Source organism: Colletotrichum tamarilloi (assembly GCF_030869305.1).
Source record: "Colletotrichum tamarilloi strain Tom-12 chromosome Unknown Scaffold_20.1, whole genome shotgun sequence".
In the NCBI taxonomy this organism is placed as follows: Eukaryota; Fungi; Ascomycota; class Sordariomycetes; order Glomerellales; family Glomerellaceae; genus Colletotrichum; species Colletotrichum tamarilloi.
This window is the reverse complement of record NW_026849403.1, coordinates 258,183-281,146: the sequence shown is the minus strand read 5'-3', so window position 1 is coordinate 281,146 and position 22,964 is coordinate 258,183. Positions and strand designations below refer to the sequence as shown.

General features: G+C 52.5%; 7 protein-coding genes across 7 annotated transcripts; 1 reads left to right on the top strand and 6 right to left on the bottom strand.

Moving 5' to 3' along the window:
- Positions 1-551: 551 nt before the first annotated feature.
- CTAM01_06900 (uncharacterized protein) lies at positions 552-971 on the bottom strand (the record flags this gene model as incomplete). The annotated part of the gene is made up of 1 exon (XM_060522926.1): positions 552-971. One exon carries the CDS (start codon positions 969-971, stop codon positions 552-554), a length of 420 nt encoding a protein of 139 aa, XP_060382428.1.
- A 507-nt stretch (positions 972-1,478) lies between these two features.
- On the bottom strand, positions 1,479-4,311 carry CTAM01_06899 (uncharacterized protein; the record flags this gene model as incomplete). The annotated part of the gene is made up of 3 exons (XM_060522925.1): positions 1,479-2,831; positions 2,894-3,823; positions 3,904-4,311. The coding sequence occupies 3 exons, from the start codon at positions 4,309-4,311 to the stop codon at positions 1,479-1,481; spliced, it is 2,691 nt and encodes an 896-aa protein (XP_060382427.1).
- A 2,229-nt stretch (positions 4,312-6,540) lies between these two features.
- Positions 6,541-6,678, top strand: CTAM01_06898 (uncharacterized protein; the record flags this gene model as incomplete). The annotated part of the gene is made up of 1 exon (XM_060522924.1): positions 6,541-6,678. The coding sequence occupies one exon, from the start codon at positions 6,541-6,543 to the stop codon at positions 6,676-6,678; it is 138 nt and encodes a 45-aa protein (XP_060382426.1).
- Positions 6,679-7,015: 337 nt separating this feature from the next.
- Positions 7,016-7,645, bottom strand: CTAM01_06897 (uncharacterized protein; the record flags this gene model as incomplete). The annotated part of the gene is made up of 1 exon (XM_060522923.1): positions 7,016-7,645. The coding sequence occupies one exon, from the start codon at positions 7,643-7,645 to the stop codon at positions 7,016-7,018; it is 630 nt and encodes a 209-aa protein (XP_060382425.1).
- Positions 7,646-8,275: 630 nt separating this feature from the next.
- Positions 8,276-8,531, bottom strand: CTAM01_06896 (uncharacterized protein; the record flags this gene model as incomplete). The annotated part of the gene is made up of 2 exons (XM_060522922.1): positions 8,276-8,380; positions 8,442-8,531. 2 exons carry the CDS (start codon positions 8,529-8,531, stop codon positions 8,276-8,278), a joined length of 195 nt encoding a protein of 64 aa, XP_060382424.1.
- Positions 8,532-19,238: 10,707 nt separating this feature from the next.
- Positions 19,239-19,634, bottom strand: CTAM01_06895 (uncharacterized protein; the record flags this gene model as incomplete). Its single annotated transcript, XM_060522921.1, has 1 exon — positions 19,239-19,634. A coding segment is annotated over one exon (396 nt), but the record flags the coding sequence as incomplete, so codon positions are not given.
- A 58-nt stretch (positions 19,635-19,692) lies between these two features.
- CTAM01_06894 (phosphatidylinositol-specific phospholipase C) lies at positions 19,693-22,812 on the bottom strand (the record flags this gene model as incomplete). The annotated part of the gene is made up of 4 exons (XM_060522920.1): positions 19,693-19,864; positions 20,414-21,924; positions 21,989-22,639; positions 22,801-22,812. 4 exons carry the CDS (start codon positions 22,810-22,812, stop codon positions 19,693-19,695), a joined length of 2,346 nt encoding a protein of 781 aa, XP_060382422.1.
- Positions 22,813-22,964: the final 152 nt, after the last annotated feature.

Genomic DNA, 22,964 nt, shown 5'->3' with positions numbered 1-22,964 from the left:
TTCATGCCAGGACTAAGCCAGGGAAGCATGTGTTCAACAGGTGAAAATCAAGCGGGGACGGCGCCTCGGGAAATGTTTTCGATGCGTTGGAAATCGAATGATAGACCTTGAGCTTGTTCATTGCGCAGTCTGGGTCAGTTCGTATGACTTCAGCTTCGATTTTCGAGGATGAAGATGCCGTGGCGAGAAGCTAAGGAGCGGGACTTGAAGTGTTCGTATCGCATGTCCTGCGAGTTGGCATAGCCTCAAGACCCTTGGGATATCTATGACTGTAATATGGAATTCTGAACCTTGTCCTGTGCAAATAAAGTATGGGCTACCCTCGGTGTGAGATGCTGTGACAGACGCCTCCCGCGTTAGTTATGGGAGCGCCAACTTCGAGACTATAGACGTCTTTCAATCCATGTTCATGATAAGCTGTTCCTCATAATGTATTCTTTACGGAATCAGGACTGCGTTGTAGCTACCTACCCACGTTGGCGGTGTCATGTCAAACTTCCGTCCGTCTCTCCAGCATGTGGCTACTCACGAAACTTAACACTCGTCCGTCTTCACTTTTTATGGATACCCAGCTCTTCCCGTACCAGGAGAGAAGATTCAGTGAGTCTTGTTTGAAATAATAGTCGCTGCCGAGTACTACAGATGCCTTGATTGGGCTTGCAGATTACGAAGCCCTCTAAGCAGGACAACCATATCTTCCAGCATCGTGGCTTTGAGACAAACTCATTCAGCCGAAAGGTCATTTTACAAGGTGAACACGCCGCCGTTGATTCAATCAACAATATCCTCGAATCCGTCAATATAGTCACACCAATCCACGTCGTAGTATATCTCGCAACGCTACTCTCTTTGAATAACAGCCGGAAGCCAGCTGATACGTACAATAGGCTAAGACAAGTTACACCGCGAGCCAAACGGTGGAATCTTTGCCACGGAGTAAGTCGAACCATACTCGAGGAACTCGTCCACATTCAGGCCACCAAACTCAGCCAACGTACTTAAACGTTTCCTCCGCCCATCGAGGTGCCCGTTCAAGTGTCGTCAACCCGCCCGGAACGACGCACGTGCCCCCACTCGGCCCCCCAGACGTCCCCGGTGCCGTGGAATGCGGGGCCACATAGACGCCTACCGCACCATCACCTGTGAGCTTGGGCGAAGGACACATCCCGAGTTGCTGTAGATAAAGTACTTCTGTCACTTGTGAGCTCATGAAGTCAGATACATTTTCTAGAGGCACATAGGATGTTTCTCAGATCATTCGTCACATACAATGAGGTTACTATAATCAATCGGTGAAATACATGTGGCTGCTACCGCTATGCCTGCTCCATAAACACCATCCCATGCCATTGATCATCCGTTCGAGTTAAACTTGCGTCACTCACTATTTCAGCAACACCGCCGTGTTGCCAGAAAATTTCCAATATTCCAAAAGATATACAAGCCAAGTAATGTCGAGATAAGTACATTGCAGAAAGTTATGACAAATCCGAGCTCCCAGCCCGCGAAGGTCGCCCTGCTGCCCCCGAGCCAAGGTCATGCAACAGGCTCCGTAAACTCTCGACCAAGGGCGGTAAAGGCTCCGAAACCACAGGGAAATTGTTCCGGAAAATGTCTCTCGCGATAGAGAGAACCACGCTCGGATTTGAAAGCGATTCCACGCCATCGGCAGGGTTTCCGTTGATGGTGATGCCAGGTACTCCGCGGTCAAGCTGGAGAAAAGCTCTGGTGTCCCGGTTTTCGTCCGAATCCATCAGCGTGTATCCCGACGTAGACCTGCTAGTGCTCATGCCGTTGCCAATGTCTTGGTCGGAACCATGTCTAGATGCCGAACATGATAGCAACCCATATGCCCATAGCGTGAGACATGCGTAGTACACGGCGATGGCGTTGAATTCACGTAGCGACGCAGGTGGAAGCTGGCGAGCATGGTGAAAAATCTGACCAGCATGCCATATCGCGTAACGTGCCTCGGACGTCCTTACCCAGCTGTCTTCCAGGCTGGTATACGTCCTACGGGCCTCGTCCTCTCCCGATTTGCCAGCAAACGTCTGCAAGATGTCGGGAGAGACGTGTAGGAGCATCATGAGAAGCTCTGACATGACTGCAAGTTGAGCTGTGGGCCGCTTTGATGTGAGGATCATGGTTGAAAAGTCGTTCAAATCTCGGTAGAGCTCCTGATACTGTGTTTTGAGCCACAGGCGGTGGGTTGCATTCCTCTTGCTCGAGAGACCATCGGCATAGAACTTGATGGCTTCACGATATGCCGCTATTTGACCCCAGTAGCCATGCAGCAAGGCCATGTAACACAATTCTGTATCGACCAGTTGGTCGAATTCGTCCAGAATTTCAGTGCAGTGCATCACTTCTGATACACGTGGGATGATGCGGTCTGGGGCTGCGTTTGTTTTGGCGACATACACGTTCCTCCATTGCTCAGCGGATCGTGCTCTCCATAGATCTCGAGAAGCAGGAAGGCTGAAGTTGAGTTCGGTGTAAGACATTAGTGGGTTTTTGCAGAACCCGATAGAAGTTTGAATATCGTGAAAGAACATATGCAAAACAAGGCGTTTGTAGGATTCACGCTTCGCAAATTTGCGCCACTTCGAGTCCAGGACCTCGGGGGAGTCTGTCATCATCGGGATCATAGCCGAAGAGTCTGGTGGGGCCGAGAAGTTTCCTGCACGTCTGAGCATAGTCATCGGGGGCTGCAGGAAGCTCTCCGCAATTTCCATCTTCCGCTTGAAGCCACTCCAGATGCCAATATCTAGGTTGAGCATGAATGCTTGGAGAGCCGCCAGTTCTCGCGTGAATGAGTTTGAGCCTTCGAACTAGACAATATTAACAAGATAATTTGCTGCAAGGCGGATGGTCAAAGGGGCTGTCGACTTACCAAATCTGCCAGCCCAAGCCGGAGCACTTCATGTAGCGAGAACCCGAACTGCCACACAGCAGGAATGGAAATATATGTAGCACCGCTGGACAGAATACCAGCAAGTAGTTCTGGAATAGCAGCAGCAGCATCAAACGTCGCCAGATGAATCCAACTGTCGCTCTGGTGCTCATCGTGGATGAAATGGGCTTGCACGAGGTAATTCAGGAGATCCAAAGAAGGGAAAGATGGTGTACGTGTGCGACCGCCTTTCGAGACTGTGCTAGCTACCACCATGGCCAGAAGACTGTCTCTTGAGAGGGAAGTCATCTTTAGCTTCGTGCCCGGAGTATTGATGAGCTTATCGAAAGCGGGGGAATTAGCAAAGGTGCCGTTGTCAAGAATGAGCTGCTCCTTGTCCTGCGGTGACGCGTGATGCAGCGCGTAATCCTTTGGCCCCGGCTCCCACAGCCAAGGCGACCGTTTGAAGGCCGCGTGTGCCTTTGATGCATTTCTTGTGTTTGATTTTGACCGGCTGGTTGTAGTGGACTCGGGGGTTTGGTTGATCTCAGGTTGTGGGATGGTTATGGCGTCAAAGTTCAGGTCCCATGAGGAAAAGTCCATGTCCTGGAAGTACGTGTGTACTGGATTGAAGTTGACAATATCGTCCATCACCATGTCCATGACAGGGTTCGAAAAGCCATCGTCCATGTAAGAGGATGCGTCCAGATCATGGCTCATATCGGGGTTTGGTGGCATCATGACCAGTTTGGAGGCCGTATAAACGGAACCTGTGTCCATGCTGCCGTTCATGTCGACGCTCATATGCAGTGTTGATGTCTCGGAAGGGCTGGAGGCGCCATCGATTGACGTCCGGTGAGGATGCGTACGCTTCGAGGGGACTTCGCATGGTAAATTCTTGGATCGACAGCGAGAGCATGGCTTGGCATCCTACAAGTGTATCAGCCTACTGGTACTTTTGGGCAGGACTATAGTTTTTCCCGGAGGAAAGGAGGGGGGGGGGGGGTTACCTCGCATTTTGACTTGGAAGCGGCACAATTCAGGCACGCCTCGGCAGCCCGATCGCTCCTCCGTATGAAGGTTCTACCCTTGCCTGTATTATCTCGGTCGTGGGTTGTCTCATGACGGGTGAGGAGGTCGGCTCTATTGAATCGCTTGGGACAGCGGGAGCACTGGTAGGGACGAGCATTCTCATGAGAGCGTAGATGTCTCGTCAGATGATCGGCCCGCTCGTAGACACGCTTGCATATATGACACACATGTGTCGAAGAGGGAGAGGTGTCGGATGTGCTCAGTTTGCGTTTCCCGGGCTGTTGGGATAAAGGTTGGGCCGATTGTTTCGGCAGTTCCGGCGGGGAATAGAGGGGGTTCAGCATGTCAGAGCCGGCGGCATCGCAAAGGATGTCGATGCCGTTCATGATATGTTTGGCGAACGGTGGGCGGGAGGGAGGAGGAAGATGTAGATGGGGCCGGAGGTTAGATTGAGTTAGGTAGAATTGATGATGAGCTGCAGAGGCTCTTCGCGCAAGTCTTGCGACGGCAGCGGCATCAGGGAATTGGGCACCGGGAAGTGGCGGGGAAGTTTACCTCAGGACGGCAGCAAAGTGGAGCAGTCGAGCTCATATTCTGGGGGAAGGCCCGCGGTGGGCAGGGCAAGAAACACTGAGCGGGCATGGCCGCACTGCGGGCACGGTAATTGGCATGTCACGGCGGCTGGGGAAAGGTAACTCCACGCACATATTTGTATGGAAAGGTACTTTGCCCAACCTCGACGCTCATCTGTACCTTTTTGCGGGGTTTTAGGCCCAAACCTAAGACAGCCTGGATAGTGGAAGGGGGGAAATACATAAATACCCAGCGCCAATGGGGACCAGAGCCGTTGGATTTTGCCTTGCCGTGGTTGGCTGCGGAACCGGAGCAGATGGTCAGGCTGGAGGACGACAAGACGGGACGAGAGCGTAATGTCGATGCTCGATTCGCTCACACGTTGTCGAGAGTCTAAATCTGACTGACGGTTCGTTGCAACTCGTTGCACTCGAGGACCTTGCACACCATTTCGTGTCGAGTCGGCCCATGGCTGTTTCTTCCTTGTGGGGTCGACAAGCCTTGTTCATGAATACGAGGCGGTTGAGACAGGAATAAGGAACAATTCGAGAACAAATACCTGGGACTCTCTGAGAATAATGGAACTGAAAGCCCTCCGATTGACGTCTCTGCTGCATTGCTGGGCATCGAAGACTAAATGTCATCATGGCGGACCAAGTTCAAGAAGAAACAATTCCTTTGATAGGGACAAACTCAACCAAAACGATCCGCAATGACAACCTTTAGGGAGCGACGACATCCTAGAGCACTAGGATAGGTCAAGTACTAGCTCCACAACGGTCTATTGACGACTCCCACCCTCACTACACTTTAGTAAGAGTAGACCGGTAGTGATGATGATGACATTTACGTGAGATGGGTGGCCCGGATTGATGACTTGCTCCTGCTGGTCATCTGTCCTCTATTGCTTTTCTTCGGGTCAAGAACTTTCCATGACTGAAACCCATTCTGAGTCTTGGGTTCTCCTGTTTGACAGTGAATGCTAAGATTATCACAGAGAGGACCCATAGATCCACAGGTACTGTCCCGTCCAGAGTGTCCGGTTGCGGACCGGAACGATAAGGTTTGCATATCTGATTAAGATACAGCAGGACCCTGGAGGAGATGCACTCCGTTGCCATAAATAAAGGTGATTTTGGGGGGGGGGGGGTAAATGAGATATTAGTCTGGGTCCTGGGTCCTGGGTCCTGGGTCCTGGGTCACATCTAAGTGCGAATTGTCATTGTTCCTTGAGGTATTCTGACTTCAAATTGTGTCGGGGCTCTCTGTCGTGCGTGATTTCCCCATGGCCCGCTGGCAGGCAATTTGATTCTCAGGTACGGATAGAAGGAGCGGATTCCCGTACTCCGTACTTCCTATCCACCCAGTTTCGACAGCTCACGTGAATGAATCCTGCTCACAATTCACAACTCACTTGAAGAATGAATGAAGAAGTTGCGATTGAGAGTGAGGCAGGCAGGTGGGGACCAGTGCTTCAGATCGGAAAGTGAGGGAGGAGCGCATTCGAGACGCGAGCCAATCAGGCAGTTGACACAACAGACAGCAGGTGCCATCGAGGAAGTTGTCAATTCTCAACTTCTCAACCCAACGTAGCCTCAATCCATCCTTGCTTTTTCTTCCCTTTCTTTCACCAGCTCTGGCCGCCATTTCTTCTGTCACTTTTCCACTCCTTCATCCTCTTTGCAATAGAACTTCACAGTGCTGAAGCTTGACGTCCCTCCGAAACTAACGGTGAACACTGCCAAGCATCGTCTCTTCACACCGGTGTAGTAGCTACCCTTCCTTTCCTCCTTTTCCTCGTCCAACTCAGCTTGCCGACCCCTGAACAAATCACCAGCGCTTGCAGACATACCCTGTCTCGTCATATCATGCGTCCAACCAATACCTTACTCTACTCATCGCTGCGATTCAGTATACCGATTCGATCTTCGCACAGCCTGGCGCTATCCAACCTGGAGGGAATCCTAACCGCGCGGCAAATCCATGACATCTGGGCCAGGACCACCCGTGCTGTCACTTATGACGGTTTTGCATGTCTTACGATGAGAGACATGACCGCCCATACAATTCTCATCTTTCCCTTGCCAACCCGGGCACTGGCATCTCCCGCAAGGCGGCTTCTCAGGACCCCTCACGATCCGTCACGATCTGTCAGAGACCCGGCAACCCACACTCTCTGATTCTTGCCATGTCGCCCAAAGTCATTCCTGAGAGCAAGACGTGCTGGGACGCTACGAAGCTAGGGACATGGACCTGGATCTCAGCTGGAATGCACCTTCCTGGATGCCGGCCCTGCTTTTTGACAGGCCTCTGAACTCCCTGTCGAGTATTGCAGGACGTCCACTCGTGCGTCCTGCACGCCGTTTGGTGTAACGAGTCTGATCCAGCTGGCAACTCCAAGCTACCTTACAGCTGTGTGTGTCAGTGGAACCGTGGGATCGGGACCGATTGGGCTGATAGGGGACCTGATCGCAACACAACCACCTGAACCCACGCAAGCCCGAGGTCCGCCATGCATCACCGCTGTTTCCGTCCTCCACGCCGACCTCCCATCCCCGTTATAGCCCGTCGGTCCGCAGCTACAGACACAGCTACGAAGCCCCGCGCCGCAATCCAGAAACGACTTGTCATCACTCCAAGGCCTGCACAAGATGCAGCTCGCAACCTTATGCTGAATATGGTCATTAGAATCGCCATCACCTGCCAGGTTTCCATCCAACGCGATACTCTCTTCAGAGAGACTGCTACCTTAATCCGCACTTGATATCCAGTGCCAAAGCACCTCTTTGCTTTTCGACTCATCGTCTCTTTCCCCTTTCCAACTGCGATACCACCTCGATCTTGAGCGATACACACATCAGGGGATCGGGTTTTCCCCCATGCAACGACAGGCATTGCTGTGCCCATTCGTCGCAAAAACGGGCTCAGCACCAGCCAATACCACACCCCCGGTGTTATCTCCGAGCAAGCCACAACCCGCGTCCCGTCCGGCACTGTCGCGATCGGGGCCATGCGATGTGCTCCGGTCCATACAGGTGTCGTCTGCCTGCATCTGAATACTCCGTTCTTGGTCCCAAGATCGAGGGTGGAACCTGCACAAAGGTACACACCACTCGAGTCCCGTCGTCGTATCCATACCTCTGACATCAATTCCGATTCGAAACAGTCAAGGTTCAAACAAGTTTGCGAAAACGAATAAAGAACCTGTATGGTGTCTGATTGAAGCAAGTATGCCGAAAGCGGCTACCATTACATTTCCAAACTCCCCCTCCAGGCCCAAGCCCAAGCGCCAGTTGGTTTGCCCATGTTGTTCTTACCCCTCTGCTCACCCATCTCCCGCCCATTCTACCCCTCCGACTGTACATTCCGATCTGAAAATCGGACAGACATGGCTCGTTAACATTACAGGGCCAGTACCCAGATTGGCCCACCCATCGATTTTGATCTGCCCCCTTTTTTCCCATTCCCTCCAATCAACCCAAAAAATGACGGAAGAAAAAAAAGAGGATGAAAAGAATTCCTCGTACTCGAACAAGCACAACCCCCTTTGGTCATCTCATTCTTGCTCGCACACAACCCCTCAATCTATAGCCCTTGTGTGTCGCCGTTCGCCGTTGTCCCGGGGTATCGTAATTGTTTTAGTGGTTCCCAATATCGCATCGCAGTCCCAGCTATATGACTCTTGATCGGGGGATTTCAGCGCTGTACAAGAGTCAGCCTCACCGCCACATCTTTGCAATGACGCGGGAAGAAGTTGGAGAACTCACATGAGCTGTCTTAGCCGCAGGGGGTGCCGCAGTAGCCGCACTCTTTTCCGGGTAGTACCCACACCTCTTTACCTGAGGCATGGCACGTAGGGCAGCGAATGCCTGGGAGAAGGTGCTGAGAAAAGAGAGTTAGTTCGGGCCCTGTGTGGACGTGGGGTGCAGCCATGCACACTCACCTGTTTCGAGCCGCTCTTGGAGGACGACGATGGCTTCTGTTGGTTTCGGAAAGCGGTCTTGTCGACCTGGCAGTGGTTTGAGCAGACCATGTTGGCGAGATGTGATGGCGAACTTGGTTGGTTGACTGTGGTTCTGGTTCGTGGGATTTGGATTCGAAAAGGTGTGGTGGGGTTTGGTTGGTTGGGGTTGGACTCGAAGTCGATGTGTTGTTGATGGATGTTGAAGTTTGGCTGCGTCAAGCTGATGTTCCTTTGAACCTGTAAAATGTCCGATGATGGTGATCTGGACAAGGCGAGAGAACTCCAGGCGGCAACCGTCGATACTTATAGTTTGGCAGATTCCTTTGAAATCGCACGACAAGGACAAAGCACTCGCTAGCTGGGCCGTCGAGACGGGCAAGGACCAGGTCGGCACAGCGAGGGAGACTTCGCTCCAGGCGGGAGCGGGTGTTCCAAGTCCCTGTTCTGGTTACTAGTGCAAGAAGAAAATATGGCAGTGCCATCTGATAATAATCAAATCGGCGAGCAACCGGCGGAAGGCCGCCAGCAGAAAAGTAGCAAGCAGCAAAAGAAACCAAACAGGCCGGTAGACCGGTACAGTGCAGAACATGGCACATATCACATTCTGGTGCGGGACTAGCAGAGACCCCCCCAGAGGCGTAGGTATCAGTGGCAGTTCAGCGATGAACGACGGTGGCGCGAACCAGGTTGCCAGGATAGGCATGGGTACAAGGATCTGAACGATGGGGGATGTGGATGGATACCTTGGGATCACTCTACTTTGTTCGAGGGGGGGAGCAAGGTGGGGTGGAACCAGGCCCCATGGTGATGGCTGAAGAATTGTTCATCGGGAACGACCGTAAGGTACGGTACATACACGCTTCGTTTGTGTGTGTGTGTGTATGTGTGCGTGCGTGGTGTGCCGTGGGCGTGGGCTGTGTGTGTGAGCGTAGGTAGTTGCGTGTACATGCATCCTGGTGTGTCTCTTGTTTCCTTCTTGCTTTTGGCCTGTCTGTCTGTATGTATGTTTCCTTGGCTTGGCACGACTAGGTCGAGCTAGCTCTTGGGTTTCTTGTCTATGGGGAGGGGTGGAGGGGGGTAAGTAGAAGAAGAAGGCGAAGGCGAAGACGAAGAAGAAGATGAAGAGGTGATTGGGAGTTTGTGCGAGGATGGTACTTTGGTCTACGGGAAAACCAAGAAGCCCATTCTTTTACTTGTATTTTCATTCTTTCCTTTGTGGGTATCGTAGACTCGTGGGTAAGACAAGACAGACAGACGCCGAACCAGCTCAAGCCGTGAAAGCCATGAGGTGCCCTCTCTGAGTCTCCAAACGGGAGACACGGCTCGGCTGGCGGCGGCTCCTCTGGGGGCCTGGCCTGAGGGATGGACGGAGGTTGGTTGATTGGTTTTTGTTCTCTTGTTTTGTTTTACCGTGTTTTTTTCTTCGTTTTTTTATATCCCCGAATCCTCCTTGTTTGGAATTAGATACCATCATACCAGGGCATCACCACGCGGTAAGAAGTATTAGAAAGCAAAGGTGAGGGCAGAGGCGCTAGCTGCCTAGGTAGTCCTCATTATTCTCTACCCCACACACCTCTCTCTCTCTCTCTCTCTTTCCCTCATTCTCTTTCTCTCTTTTTTTCTTTCTTAAACCATGTAAATCCGGATGCTCCCCCCCTTCCCCCCAATCCCAATCCCCCCATGCCCATGCGGCCATGGCCCCCCGGGGTTGCTCATTGGCCCCTGGCGGGCAGTCGATCGCGAGGCTAGTGCAGGCAGGGGTGTATTCGAACAGGGAGCGAGCAGAAGAATAACCCAGATGAGTGGATGTTCCAGAGCTCTGTTCGATCTGCCCCGGGATTCCGCGCCGGGGAATTCCTTTCTCTGTGACTATGTGACTTTGCAGCAAAGAAAAGAGAGGGGGAAGTCCATTACTGTGTATGTAGTTCAAGTACTGCGTAGTCATTGAATCATGGCAAGGTTAAGGTATCTTTCGCGAAAGAACCCCCCCGGTACGCCCCCCTCCCCTCCCCATATCTAGGTATTCTCTCGCTGTTTACTCCGTACTTCTCCCAGTAACGCACGTATGAACGGAGAAAGAAAAGACTTTGGGAAACTCTGTAATAGTGTATCCGTACTACACTTCATACAATGACCCATGTTGTCCCATGTTGTCCCATGGAGCAGACCCTCCCCGTGGATTCCTCTACTCTGAACTGCAGGTATCCGGTAGCCAACAGGAAAAACCCTGCAGAATCGTCGCAACCACCCCCCTAGAGCCGACGTGGAGGCTCAAACGGCTCTCTGTCCCCCCCTCTCTTCCCATGGTTCTTCTTCTTACCCTAGCGCTTCCTTTTTGGGGGGTGGTTTAGAGGGGGGAAGATCGGTTTATAGACTCCACATCGCGGATGGGTATGACGAAACATCAACGAAAGCGACAACACGATACTTTTTGGCTGGCACTAAGATAGCTCGGACAATATTTCAAATCGGCTTATTTTTTCGCCTTTGGTAGAGTAGAGGAAAACATGGCAAGTGTAGGTAAGGGAGGGGGTGGCGGCGGAAAAGGAAAAAAAAAAAAAACAGGGCTTGTTAAGTGCCTTTGGGTCCATCGCAAATACTATCGCGTGCCCGTTTGCTTTGGTAAACGCCCCCAACGGGGACTAGCTTACTAGAGTGAGAGAGGGAGGAGGGGGAACGGGATGTGGCTGGAATAATTCAACCACGACGAAAGGGGGCCTCGTAATCCTCTGCAACAAGAGCCACGGAAGTTGCAGTCGCAATGCAGATTGCCAACGAAGGCACAATAAAGTTTGGAGAATGTCTGGATTGGACGTTGTTGGGATAATCTGATGGGCATGGCGAAATGCACGTAATAAGTCCAACCTACCTAGTTCCTGTGTTTAGCGGGTGCGAACTACTGCGTAGAGATGAATAAGGTAATGGAGATCCAATAAGAGACGACATATAGGTAGTTTCTGTTGTTTGCGTGTGTCAGTGAGTGAACGAGTGTGTGCGTGTGTGTGTAAGTAAGCCTGTAAGGCGAAAAAGGCCGAACGGTAGTGTCAAACGTCCACGAGGGAAGATGCTTGCCGGGGAAGGGCTTGTATGGCTACCCGTTCGGAGCACTGACTCCTAAGGACTCCTCTTCATGGGCACCAGGTGATGACAAGCCCGGGAGGAAGCTGTACCGTAAACTCTGTTTGCCCAGGCTTCAGCCTAAAAAAAGAGGTGACGGCAGAAGTGTGTGTGTGTGTGTGTGTGTGTGTGATAGAACCTCGTTCATCTCTCCTCCGAGAACGAGGGGGGCGCGCAAAATGCAAAACGAAAGAGAATTTAGTTGTTGCTTTCCAAGTCCCAACAAAGTCGATTATGTTCCTTTTCTGCAAGCCGGGATATTTGGATTCCTGGGATGGGGTTTGTGAGCAGTCGTAAAAACAAATAATGATTAGTATGGATAGCCTGTCGCAGAATAAAAAAAGATGGCCCAGACATTTACCTACCTACCCTGGAGAGAGGTTCCAAGGTACAGATACTCCGTAGAGACACACAGAGAGTGTGAGAGAGTTTGGGATAGCAGCAAAGCAATGAACGAATGACAGCGACCCTGGTCCTGTCTTGTTCGGATGACCCTATTGGTTTATTCCGGGGGGCTGAGTGGCGCTCCTCTTCCTCTCGTCTCGGGGGCCCGGGTGGGAGATTGTGGGAGGGGAGGGGTTATCGCGGCTGGTGAAGCTCACCTTACCTTGACCGCATACTCCGTACCTACCGTGATTGTGGCCGGCGGTTGTCCGATTGGTGGCTTGCCCATGGGTTTGTACGTGCGAGCACACATACACACACAGGTTACAAGTTACAACCATTCACACCACCACAATGACACCTTTTGCTGCATCCATGGATCTCAATCAACATCTCCGACATCTCCAACATCTCCTCACATATCGCACTTTGTTCTTTCCAATCATGTACGTTCTGCTTCAGCTGCCACGCACGCACACACACACACACACACATATATATGCCGGGATCTTTTTCTATTTGATCCAGGCTGCATGCCGATGGATCTTGCAACCGCTGCGGTTGTCGATGTCCGTAGATAGAGGTTACCTTACCACAGTAGTTGTGCGACCTCGGCACACTCCTGGTGGTCACTCGTCAGGAAGTAGTGGTGATGGTGGAGGCAGAAGCCATTGCCCCTGCTTCCCTAGATGCCAGGGCTAAGATGCTACCAGATCCGATACCCACCTTTTTCTTCGCACTCCGACAATGTACCGCTTTGATCGATGGCCTTCCTTTTTGCCTACGAGGTACCTACCTTACCCCTCCGTCACTCTCGCGCAATTCACCTTCTGACTAATAACTGCCCCGAACTTGTAGTTGTTATTTCCCATATTCTTTTTCGGGGATAGCCCTTGACTCGAGCTGAATCTCGAACCTCAGGTCGACCGTATCTCACCAGTGTCCATACCTTAGCCTACTGCGTCTGAATCTCAGCCCAGCCCATTACCCACCCCCAGGTTCGAATTTCCCAGCCCTGTCTAGCCTTTCCTAATTTTGTTGATCATCATTCATTCCCGTCACATGGTGAAATCTGGACCGTCGTCTAAAAGCGCCTGAGGCCCAACTACTAGGCGCCAGGGCTGAAAGCTCCGATGCAGCGCGCAAGCTCTCTCTCTCTTTCTCTCTCGTCTCGCTGTGGCTCAGCTCAGCTCCTCCCGGTATGAGAACCTGCAAAGTATCCGTACACTAATCAAACTAGGAACGTCGTCGTTGAAGCCCCCCAGTTCCTGCCTAGCCCTGCCCAGAATGCACTCAAGCGGGGCTAACACGTGTGTAACAAAGCGTAAAGGGAGAGGCCACAAGAGAACCCAAGGGACCCCCGTGTCAAATCTCCAAGAAAGCACAGGAGGAGCCTGGAGGGGTTTCTTCTCTGCGCTTCTCACCCCTACGAGGGGAAGGGGGAAGAGAAAGGGAAGGCATACAGATATGCCGAGTCGTTCTCTTGCATGTGGGTACTTACATCCGTCAACCTCGATGGGCACATATCTGTACATGAGATTGAGAAAGAAGGAAAATACGACCTGCCTCTTTTCTGCGTCACAGCATAGAGCTCTTGCCTCCACGTCGCTTCTGTCAAGTATCTTGTATCTCCACTTGCAATGACCAGCTTGGAAGGGAAAGTGTGTACGAGTGTGGGTGTACTATACGTACCGCGAGCGCGAGGTTCAAACTTCCAAGAATGTAAACCACGATCCGGGGTCGATCATCGACATCAAACCTCTTTTTCTTAGTTTTACCGAGATTTCAAAGCGTGGAATGTGGTTCCTTGCGTCAGCTGCTGCTTCTTTTCTTTACCTTGCGCTCCCTCCCCCTTCCCCCCTTCCTCCTATCTCTGATTGCATGCCCTGAGGAAACTGGGCTCGCAAACCGCAGTGGAACCAATTACCTACGGCAAGAGAATGAGACTTCCACCTTAGCAAACATCAGGTCCCCATTTCCCCTACACTACATCATTCCTTACCTTTCAATGTCAATGATACCGAGGCTTCTTTGCGTTTGGTTTCTTTCCTTCCCTTACCTTGCTATCCCTTCATTTCTTCCTACCTAGAAACGTACGACCGTGGAAATGCCCTCTGTGGCCCACCCTCCGAGTTTTCCGCAACGTCCACTGCTGCAAACACCCGGCCGCGGCAACGCTTTGCTCTCTTTTCGCCAAATCCCACTTACTTTTCTATTCTCTTTTTCTGATGGAATAATCCGTTCCATTCTTTCTTTTCCCATGGGACCCAAGGTTCACGTTTGGTTCAAATCCCACTCAAATGTCTCCACTCGACGCAAAAGTCCGCTTTCTTCTTTTAGTCCCTGCTCCACGGACTTACGGGCTCCCTTGCCCATAATTGCTTTTCTCTTTTCCCTTCTCCTCATCCCAGGCTCCTTAGCGTCCTGTTCTGCAACAACTCGCCTACGCATCGATCGAAAGTGGCCATGGACTCTCTCGTTGGACTGAGAGGTCAACGGTGTCCTCAACGTTCCTTCCGCACCGTGCCCGCACCCACAAACTACCTACCTAGCTATCGCGAGCAGGGGCAAAGAGCAGCTCGGCTCGACGGAAACGACGAGAGTCCCCCAAGTGGAGGTCTGTTGGGAATGTGAACATCTGGCGCCGCCTCTGCTCGTCAAACGGGAGTTTAATTCCAAGTCAGCGGGATCTCGCTCATCGTTCGCGATATCGCTGCTCCAGTGGATGGACTTACACCTCGAAACGTGGACAATCCTAACACACCCTCTCCAAAGTCGACCACAATACCTACCGGCCTGGCGCTGCTGTTTGTTGCACAGCTCACCGACTACTGCAAAAGGTAGGAGCCTAGCCTCATCCCAGCAAGCTGGTTCGCAGGTGGTCGCACCGTAATCGGCCGCGTAGACTTTGACGTTCAGCCGTAGCCGCCATCACATCCCGCGATCTACGGTGCGCACACCCTACTTGTTGTTACCGCGGTGTGACGAGGCCGCAATACGAGGCCGCAAAAAAAAGTGAATGTGCAATACCACAGCCCGCCCTTGGTCCAAGCGACGCCAACGAGGTTTGACACATGTGCCAAGGTTTGGACACAATGTGGCGTCGTAGTGGCCTTTTCCAACGTCTTTGCATCTCACCCCATAACACCAGCCCTGCCGAAAAACACGAGATCATACGTTTTCGGGCCTCCGGCTGTCGTCCCGGCCGTTCTCGCAGACGTGCCGCCGTGTGTTGGAGGCATTGCCACCAAAACCTCCATCAAACGAGGAAGGTGTGCAACTACTTTGTGCTTGGGGCAAAGTCGTTGTTGATCGGTGAGTATGGTGCCGCGGCTCGCCCTGGCTCAGGTGTAGCTCAATCCACACCGACCCATTCAATGGCAGGCCATCTTCCAAATGCATGTGGGCAGACTCACCCATAATCATCGAAGGGTCTGGATTCAAAAATCCCGATTCCATCGTCACCGAAATGTGAATCGACAATGTTAGCCGGCGCCGACCCAGGAGCACCATAAGACAATCTCATGTCTCACACATCTTGGTTTCAAATGCCCAACAGGCGAATCGACGTGTCAATTGTTCTCGGCGAAATATCATTATTGTCATTTGTGACCACCACTAGCGGAACACACAACACGCACGCTCTGAGCCTCCAACCAGTGTCAACGACTGGTCAGTAGTCACTACCTCTAGCCGATGTACCAACACACGTCCCTCGGCCTTCATCTAGCAGTCGACGCCTCCAACATTCGACCTGCATACTCTTGCAGACAGCTTTGTGCGTAACACCACTGATATTCAGTGTCAGATTCGGGGGCCATGTGAGAGCCTCAATGCCCACCTCCTGCGCGGGCCTCAAGCATACCAAGAGGCCGATGTGACCTGTCATCTCGTAGACGAGATGCGCGGTCGATCAGTCAGTCTCTCATCGAAAATCGGTACATGCCCGGCATTGTCCCAGCCTCCGCTTCCAATTTCATGGAGGCGCAATCGAACGGAAGAAAGTGATCTGTCACATTGACTACATCTCCGGCTGCAGAGCTTCACTGCCCGCCCATTCAAAGACATTTTCTCCGTCGCAATCACTATTCAACAATTCCACGATCTGGTCGCGCTCGAAATATGGTGGAACCATGGAAAACAGCGACAATATTCTTCTTGCAAGGATGTGGCAGCAACGATGTGCGAAACTCCGAGAGGCTCTGCTGTTGGGAAGTCCGACCAGCATATCGCATTAAACCAATAGTGTCTAGGTCAAGCACAGCTGAGCTACTCAATCTACCGCCCTTGCTTCGGGAAACTTGGCTGCACCAGTATCGCCTGTCAAAACATTCCATTGACTGCTCCGGAGCTGGCCCCAAGCACGAGAACAAACAGGTTTTCAGCAATTATTTCGCGTATTCCATGACTACATATCACCAACGACGAGTCCCTTGCGGTGAGGGTACTTGCATTACATCTGCAAGCAACCGGAGAGACGTGTTGTTTTGGCAGCCTCAGTTTCGATGGACTTACGTCTCATCAAAACGCCAAACGATAGTCGCCAGGATCCTCAACAAGGACTACAACTATTCCGTCTCCTCGTTTTGCTATTCTGATTCATGGCCTAGTTGATGGCTTGCCGCTCCAAGTCTCGAACTCGAGGTTCCTGACACATGGTAATAACCGCTTTTTGGGCAAGGCTAAGAGGTAATGATTGACGCAAGACCAGGATCCAATTCTCAAGTCAGCCCCATTTTGAAGCTCAATCGGATCTACGAACGATCCCTCCCTCAATCTCCTGATCATCTCCATAGAAAACACCAAAACCTCGGTGACATGCTCATGGACGACAGGCATACCTAGCTAGTCGACCAGACTGTCGGAACCGCCCGCAGCAGCCCGACCAGTGTACCACATGGCCAGTCACAAAACCGAGAGGCAATGGTGGGTTGTTGCATCTTCATCACTATTCAGTAACCAGAGGCTCAATTCCCAACGGTACTTTTAGATTGAAAGAGATCTCGATGATGCCCCCGCCAAACGACTTTCACAGTTGACAGAACAAACGCATGTCTCACTTCCCGAACCCTTGCGCTTTGCATACGTACTTTAGGTACTTTGGACACCTTTGCCATGACCAACTCCTATTGTTACTCGAGGGCTAGGCGCTTGGTGATAGCCTTGTTACACCGCCCTAGTTCCCGCAACGCCAGGTAACCACCAATCGCCTGTCTCAATATCAAGCCATAGTACCGTCAACTTTAATTTGGCGACATTTGTACTCGTTGCGGACAGGAAGACGGCCAACTTCTGATGGCTACGAGTTGCATAAACTGGCCCTGGCTTCTCCGCGACGGCTCGAGGGGATGGACTGTCGAGATGCCTACTCAAAACCTGCAGCCAAGGCTGCTTATTCCGCGACGAACCCCTTGGTCGGATCAGTCGCACCGGCAAATCTATCCCCGGTGATAACTGACAAGTTGCCTACTGTCGGGCCGCGCCAGATACCATCTAGTCCGGCGCTATGATTGCACATGACGGCCATTGTTCCTTTTTATGTCTTACAGACATGCAAGACGAAATGGCTTCATTGGATAACTTTGGAACAATCTTTCTTATTCTGCGTTATGACTTGTCTCACGACCAACGGCCACACTGGGAACCTCGCCTTTTGGCTATACCATCACGCCCGCCACAGCGGGTTGAGACTTCCTGGGGATCGACGCACTCCCGCTGAGCTTCATCTGTTCTTTTCGGTGGCTTGCTTTCTTATGCCGAGCCTGCAGCCCACAACTGGTGCCACCGGGTTAGGTATATCCAGGCAGGAAGGGTTGCCAATCGTGCATCTTTCGGTGCCAAGCCGCAAGAGCCGGGCAGGGCTGCAGCGTCGTCTGCTGAGCCCTCACCAGGGTTGAGATTGGTACTGGTGGGGTTCGTGAGAGCCTTCATTTGTCGCAGGCAACCATCGCATGATGGCGGACAGAAGCAGTCTAGAACCTTGCCTTTACGAGCAGTAAGTCCAGCTGCAGTCGGTCCTCTTGGCACGGAAACGGGTGGTGGAGTGGGCTCAACGAGGGCCGACTCCCGTCGAAGAAGCGGGAACAGAGCGGCAGGAGGAAGATGTCTTTTTTTTCTCATCTGTTGTTGACAGCAGGGAATGGAGTCTACCGGTGGCTGTGTATGATTCCCCCGTCAACTCGGAACTCGTGGCCGTCATCAAACATTTTTCAAAGGTTACACAGCCTCGAGAGTCATATCGTTCAACCTCGACGAGAGAATTCCCTTGGTCCGCGAGTCTATTGTCTTGCTTCCCGGCGTCGTACAACCAAGAAGTACGTCCGCCCAGGTGCGACGTGAGGCAGAAAAGAAGAATCTCGTTCGTGGTCCCACGACATGCTGCCATGGGAACCGACAGCTACCCTGATGGTCATGACCGTTGCAGAGAGACAATACGCCAGAAAGAGAGAGAGAAAGAAAAAAAAGAGGTTGGTATGGGATACGGCCGACATGCCATTGATGAGATTCGTTGTTCGTCCTGCATGTCCCGATACAGGGTTTGGCAGGTATCCGCTTTCCGTCTACACTGCAGTGACAACCCGTCGTATTTGACTGCTACACAGCAATACAGGAGGACATCCTCACAAGTTCGCGTTGGTCAATACTCGAATATGACATATCTTTCATGGCGGGCGGCGGTCAAGCTTCAGGATGGCCGGCAACAGGGTGCCCCCCCCCCCCCCCACCCAAGATCCGGTCACGTTGGACAACACATGAGACCGTTTAGGGAGGGAGTCGTTGACAGAAGAGACAGGAATGGTCACACGGAAGCAACGACATGTCACGGATTGTGGTCTTGAATGGGCCCCCCAAAAACAGAGTCTACATGTGTAGGTGAGATACCTTGGAATTGTTCATTTCCTCTCCACTACGTACGGTACGGTATTTGGTTTCCATCCCGCCCCGCGCTTCTCTGCGTCAAGATCGGCGCCCCACAGGTTTGTAGGTCTGTATGTGTGCTGTTCGTCCTTTTGCGCCCTGTCTTGTCTCTCATGTGTGTGTGTGTGTGTGTGTGTGTGTGTGTCTTATCTCAGTGACCTTGAGACAATCCTTTCCCACCAGCGTATAATCCTGTCTCTTGATCTTCTGACCTCGTCAAGAGAAAGGGTTTTCCTTCTCTCAAACCACCACCGCCGCCTACCCCCAACATAAGGAAATGACCTCTCATGACTCTGAGATGACCTGCTTTTGTCTCTCCCGTTGTTTCTCATCCAATTCTCAATTTTCGCCTCTCGATCAAAACAGGAGAAAAACTCCCCGAGACACGCGAAGGAACCTCTCCGAATGTGCCGCGTACAGTGTATGCTCAGAAGAAAAGGAAATTATAGAAGAAAAGAAAAAGGTGGCTGGCTTGATAGGGAATAAAAAACCTGAAACTCTAGGTTGTAGCAGGGGGAAATAGGTATCGCTCGCCTCGAGAAAGGAAAGAAGAAGAAGAGTACGAATGAACGCCATGTCAACGCCTAAGTCACCAACTGTGTTATGCAAAAAAAAAAAAAAAAAAAAAAAAGGTATCAGAGCCTCCCGCGGAAATCCGCAGAGCCAGAGAAAGAAAAAGGTAACAAAACGGAAAAAAGGGCTTTCCCTGCTAGTATGTCTGCCACATCGCGCGTTACAGCATTTTCGCTTCTGCCCCTAGGCCGGGTACGGTATACGATGTCACGGACAGACGGACGGAACGCGCGGGTCTCTACCGCACCACCTTATCGATCTTGACGAGCAGCTTACCACCTTCAATCGGCCTGTTCTTGGTGTCCATGAGCTTGATGAAGCGATAACCGGGACGTAGACGGTCGAGGCGGATACATGCCCACGAGAGAAGCTCGTCGCCACCGAAGAGTGGATCATCCTCAATCTTGAATCTGCGCGGTTCAGACACAAGTCAGTAAAAACCATCCTCATTTATTTTTTGGTCATGGCTATTCGCAGGATGCAGAGAAGCGGGAGAAAAGAAGAACAACGTTGCGGTGTGCGGCGGTCCGGGCTGTCAACGCGGCGGCCCGCGTGGCAGGTGAGTATTGACGGATCAACGGTTCGTGGACGGGAAGGGGACGGTGACACGGCATGGAAGGGGGCACAACTCGACGACCGACTTCGTTCCACGAGCGTTCCCGTCTCGTGCCTATGACGCAGAGCGGCAACGGGTCCCGGCATGGCATCCGAGGATGAATCAGGCCATTCCCGGGGGTCGGGGAGCCGTCACCACTTCGGACAACGTTGCACCGCCGGAGCTGTTCTGGTCTTACAGGTCGGACACGCCGGCGCGCGGGAGGGTAGGCGCGGAGCCGCGCACATCTTTCTCGCCGTCTTCTCGAGTCATATTCTCAAAAGATCGTCAAGGCCCGTAGGCCCAGACATGCCGCTGCCGGAGGAAGAAAGCAAAAAATAAAGGAAACCGTGACTTTTCTTACCTGAGGAAACTCAACTCCTCCACCACCCTCGAGATCTTGGGGAACTTGAGCCGTGCTCCATTCTCCCACTCGGGGTGGTCAGTCTTTCTCGACCCCGTCTTGAGCTTGAAGTCATCTTCGTCCGCAGCCTTTCCGTTCTGCGCTCCAATCTCGACGTGAAGCTCGCACTTGACAAATGGCCGGAGGTGCTTGCCGCGGCTGCTGTCGCTGGCAGAATCGTCGTCGACAAAGATGTGCTGGCCGGCGATGATGGTGACGGTGAGCTCCAGGTCACCATGCGGCGCGGCGTCGACCTCTGTCAGCGTGTCCTTGTCAGTGCTGCGGTATCCAATAGGCTTGAGGACCCATCCCAGCTCGTCCGCGAACATGCCCTCGTTGAGCATCATTCCTTCGTCAAGATATTGCCAGTTCAGAGCAACCATTTGCACGCCCTTGCGCCAGAAGAGACTGGGGTCCGGGTTGGAGCTGTCGACACGCGAGCCGTTGGGGAATGCCCGCATGAAGAAGTTTTTATTGTGCGTGAACATCTCGCGGGCCTTGGTCGTGTGCAGTTCTAGGATCCTGTTCTCACTTATCGAAAAGATATGACTCGGCTTCTTAGCCGCCGGTGTCTCAAAGCTCTTAAAGTGCTCGCTATGAGTGTAGATGGCCAGACTGCTGAGTGCCTGGCAAATGGCCACCTTTGTGCTCTTGGCCGGCTCGTTTCCACTATGGACCTTGGCCGGGGCATCGAGCTTGGGTGTCATGGGCGGTTTTGGTGTCTCTTGCTTAGGTGCCTCCTTGTTGCGTTCATCGTCGGAACCCGAAGCGTCCTCGTCGTTGGCAAATACTTGAGAGAGGGCTGTCGTGCTGGGAGGCACCTCAATCTTATTAGGCGCCTTCTTAACCTTGACCAGGATCTTGCGCTTGAGCTCCTCGAGCTTGGGGAGGCGGAACCGGGGATCAATGCCCTCCCAAGACTTATCGATCAACATGCCTTCCCACTCCTCCTTCATGATCCTGACCATGACCTCCTGCTGCTCCTTGTCGGCATGGACCTCAAGACTGACAATCAAGGGCAATTCGTTCGTCTCGAAGGCGGACTCGCGAACGGCCTTGCAGACCTCTCTGAAGCCACAAGGAGTTGTCAAAGTCCAGCCATGTGTGACAATGGGCTCATCCTTGGGATACGGCAGGCGATTCTTCATTGAGGGGGTCGGCGATGAGGGCCGTAGGGTTTTGCCGAGGGAGTCGGTGGACTCGCTCGGTCCCAGTAGAGTGGCACTATCGCGAGGATTCAGAGATTTGCTGGCAGCGCTGGTGTTTCTGTTGTGGCCATTGCCGTTCGTGCTGCGTTCGATCAGGAGATCTTCCACCGTCTCCTTGACGCTTGCAGCCACGTTGGGAAGGGAGGAGCCAGACAGATTCCTCGAGTGATCAGGTTTGGGGGAGCGGCTGCCCTCTTGTGTTGTGATGGGTGTGTCTCCGTTCCAGATATCGATTTCGATACACCGACATCCACGGCGAAGGACCTGCAGTTCATGTGTTAGAAGTTATGTTTCTTTGCTGAGCGAATGCGAGCATAGGACAACATACAGTTTTGTAAGCCTCGGGCGAACTCCTGGAGGCAAGCTGGTTGCCCTCTAAGTATGTGTTGTGGCTGCTGCTGATGAAGTAGTTCGTAATGGGCCGACTCAAGTCCTTGTCCTCCTCCTTTATTGGGCGGGTGGCATCCCAGCCGTAGTTTTTCCACCACAATTCGAGGAACTCGCCATAGTTGTATCGTTGCTGACCCTCAGGCAATACAGCCTCGACATCGGTCTCGCCCTGAGTATTCTCGAGGAATACGAGTAGTTGGTCGCGGGTCACAAAAGGTTCGCGGGATAGTGAAGAGCGGCGGGAGCGTAGGTCGTTGAATATCTTCTCGAAACGTTCGCGAATGGCCTGGCTGAGCAGGATCTCATCGGGACTGGGCGAAACTACTGCCTCCTTGGGGTCCGATGCGGCCGATGATGAGGACGAAGGGTCCGTAGTGCCGTCGACGTTTGTGATATTGATGAGGGGCATCGGCCGGGGAGCGGGTGGGAAGTGGAAGCCGTCTCGTGTAGGCGCCAGGATCGTGGTGAGGCCGACCATCTTCTTGAGGGTGTTGGCGGAGGTCTTGTTGGAGGAGGACCAAAGCGGCATCGTGAGGGTTCGTTTCTTTTGTGTCTTTTCGTTGCTCGGGGCGGTCTTGCGGCGCCAGAACTGTCAAGATGTGTAAGTCTATGTGCGATGATTGACCACGAGCTCGAGGCCAGTGTCAAAGGCTTTGGGAAAGTGCAGGAGAGGCATCATATGCGGGCGTTGCCAATGCCGGAGCCTTGCATTGAGCGCACAACCCCTACGGGATATGGTAAGAGACGTACAGAGAGACACATGGCGGGCGAGCTGCAGCGGCTTGATAGCCTGCCTCCGGATCAAGTCCTCTTTTCTTTCCTCTATATGTGTGTGTTGGTTGGCCAAATTGATCGTGCGTATGGCTGACGGATTGTCGTCGCGGGAGGGAGGTAATTCTTTGCTCAGTCAAGCC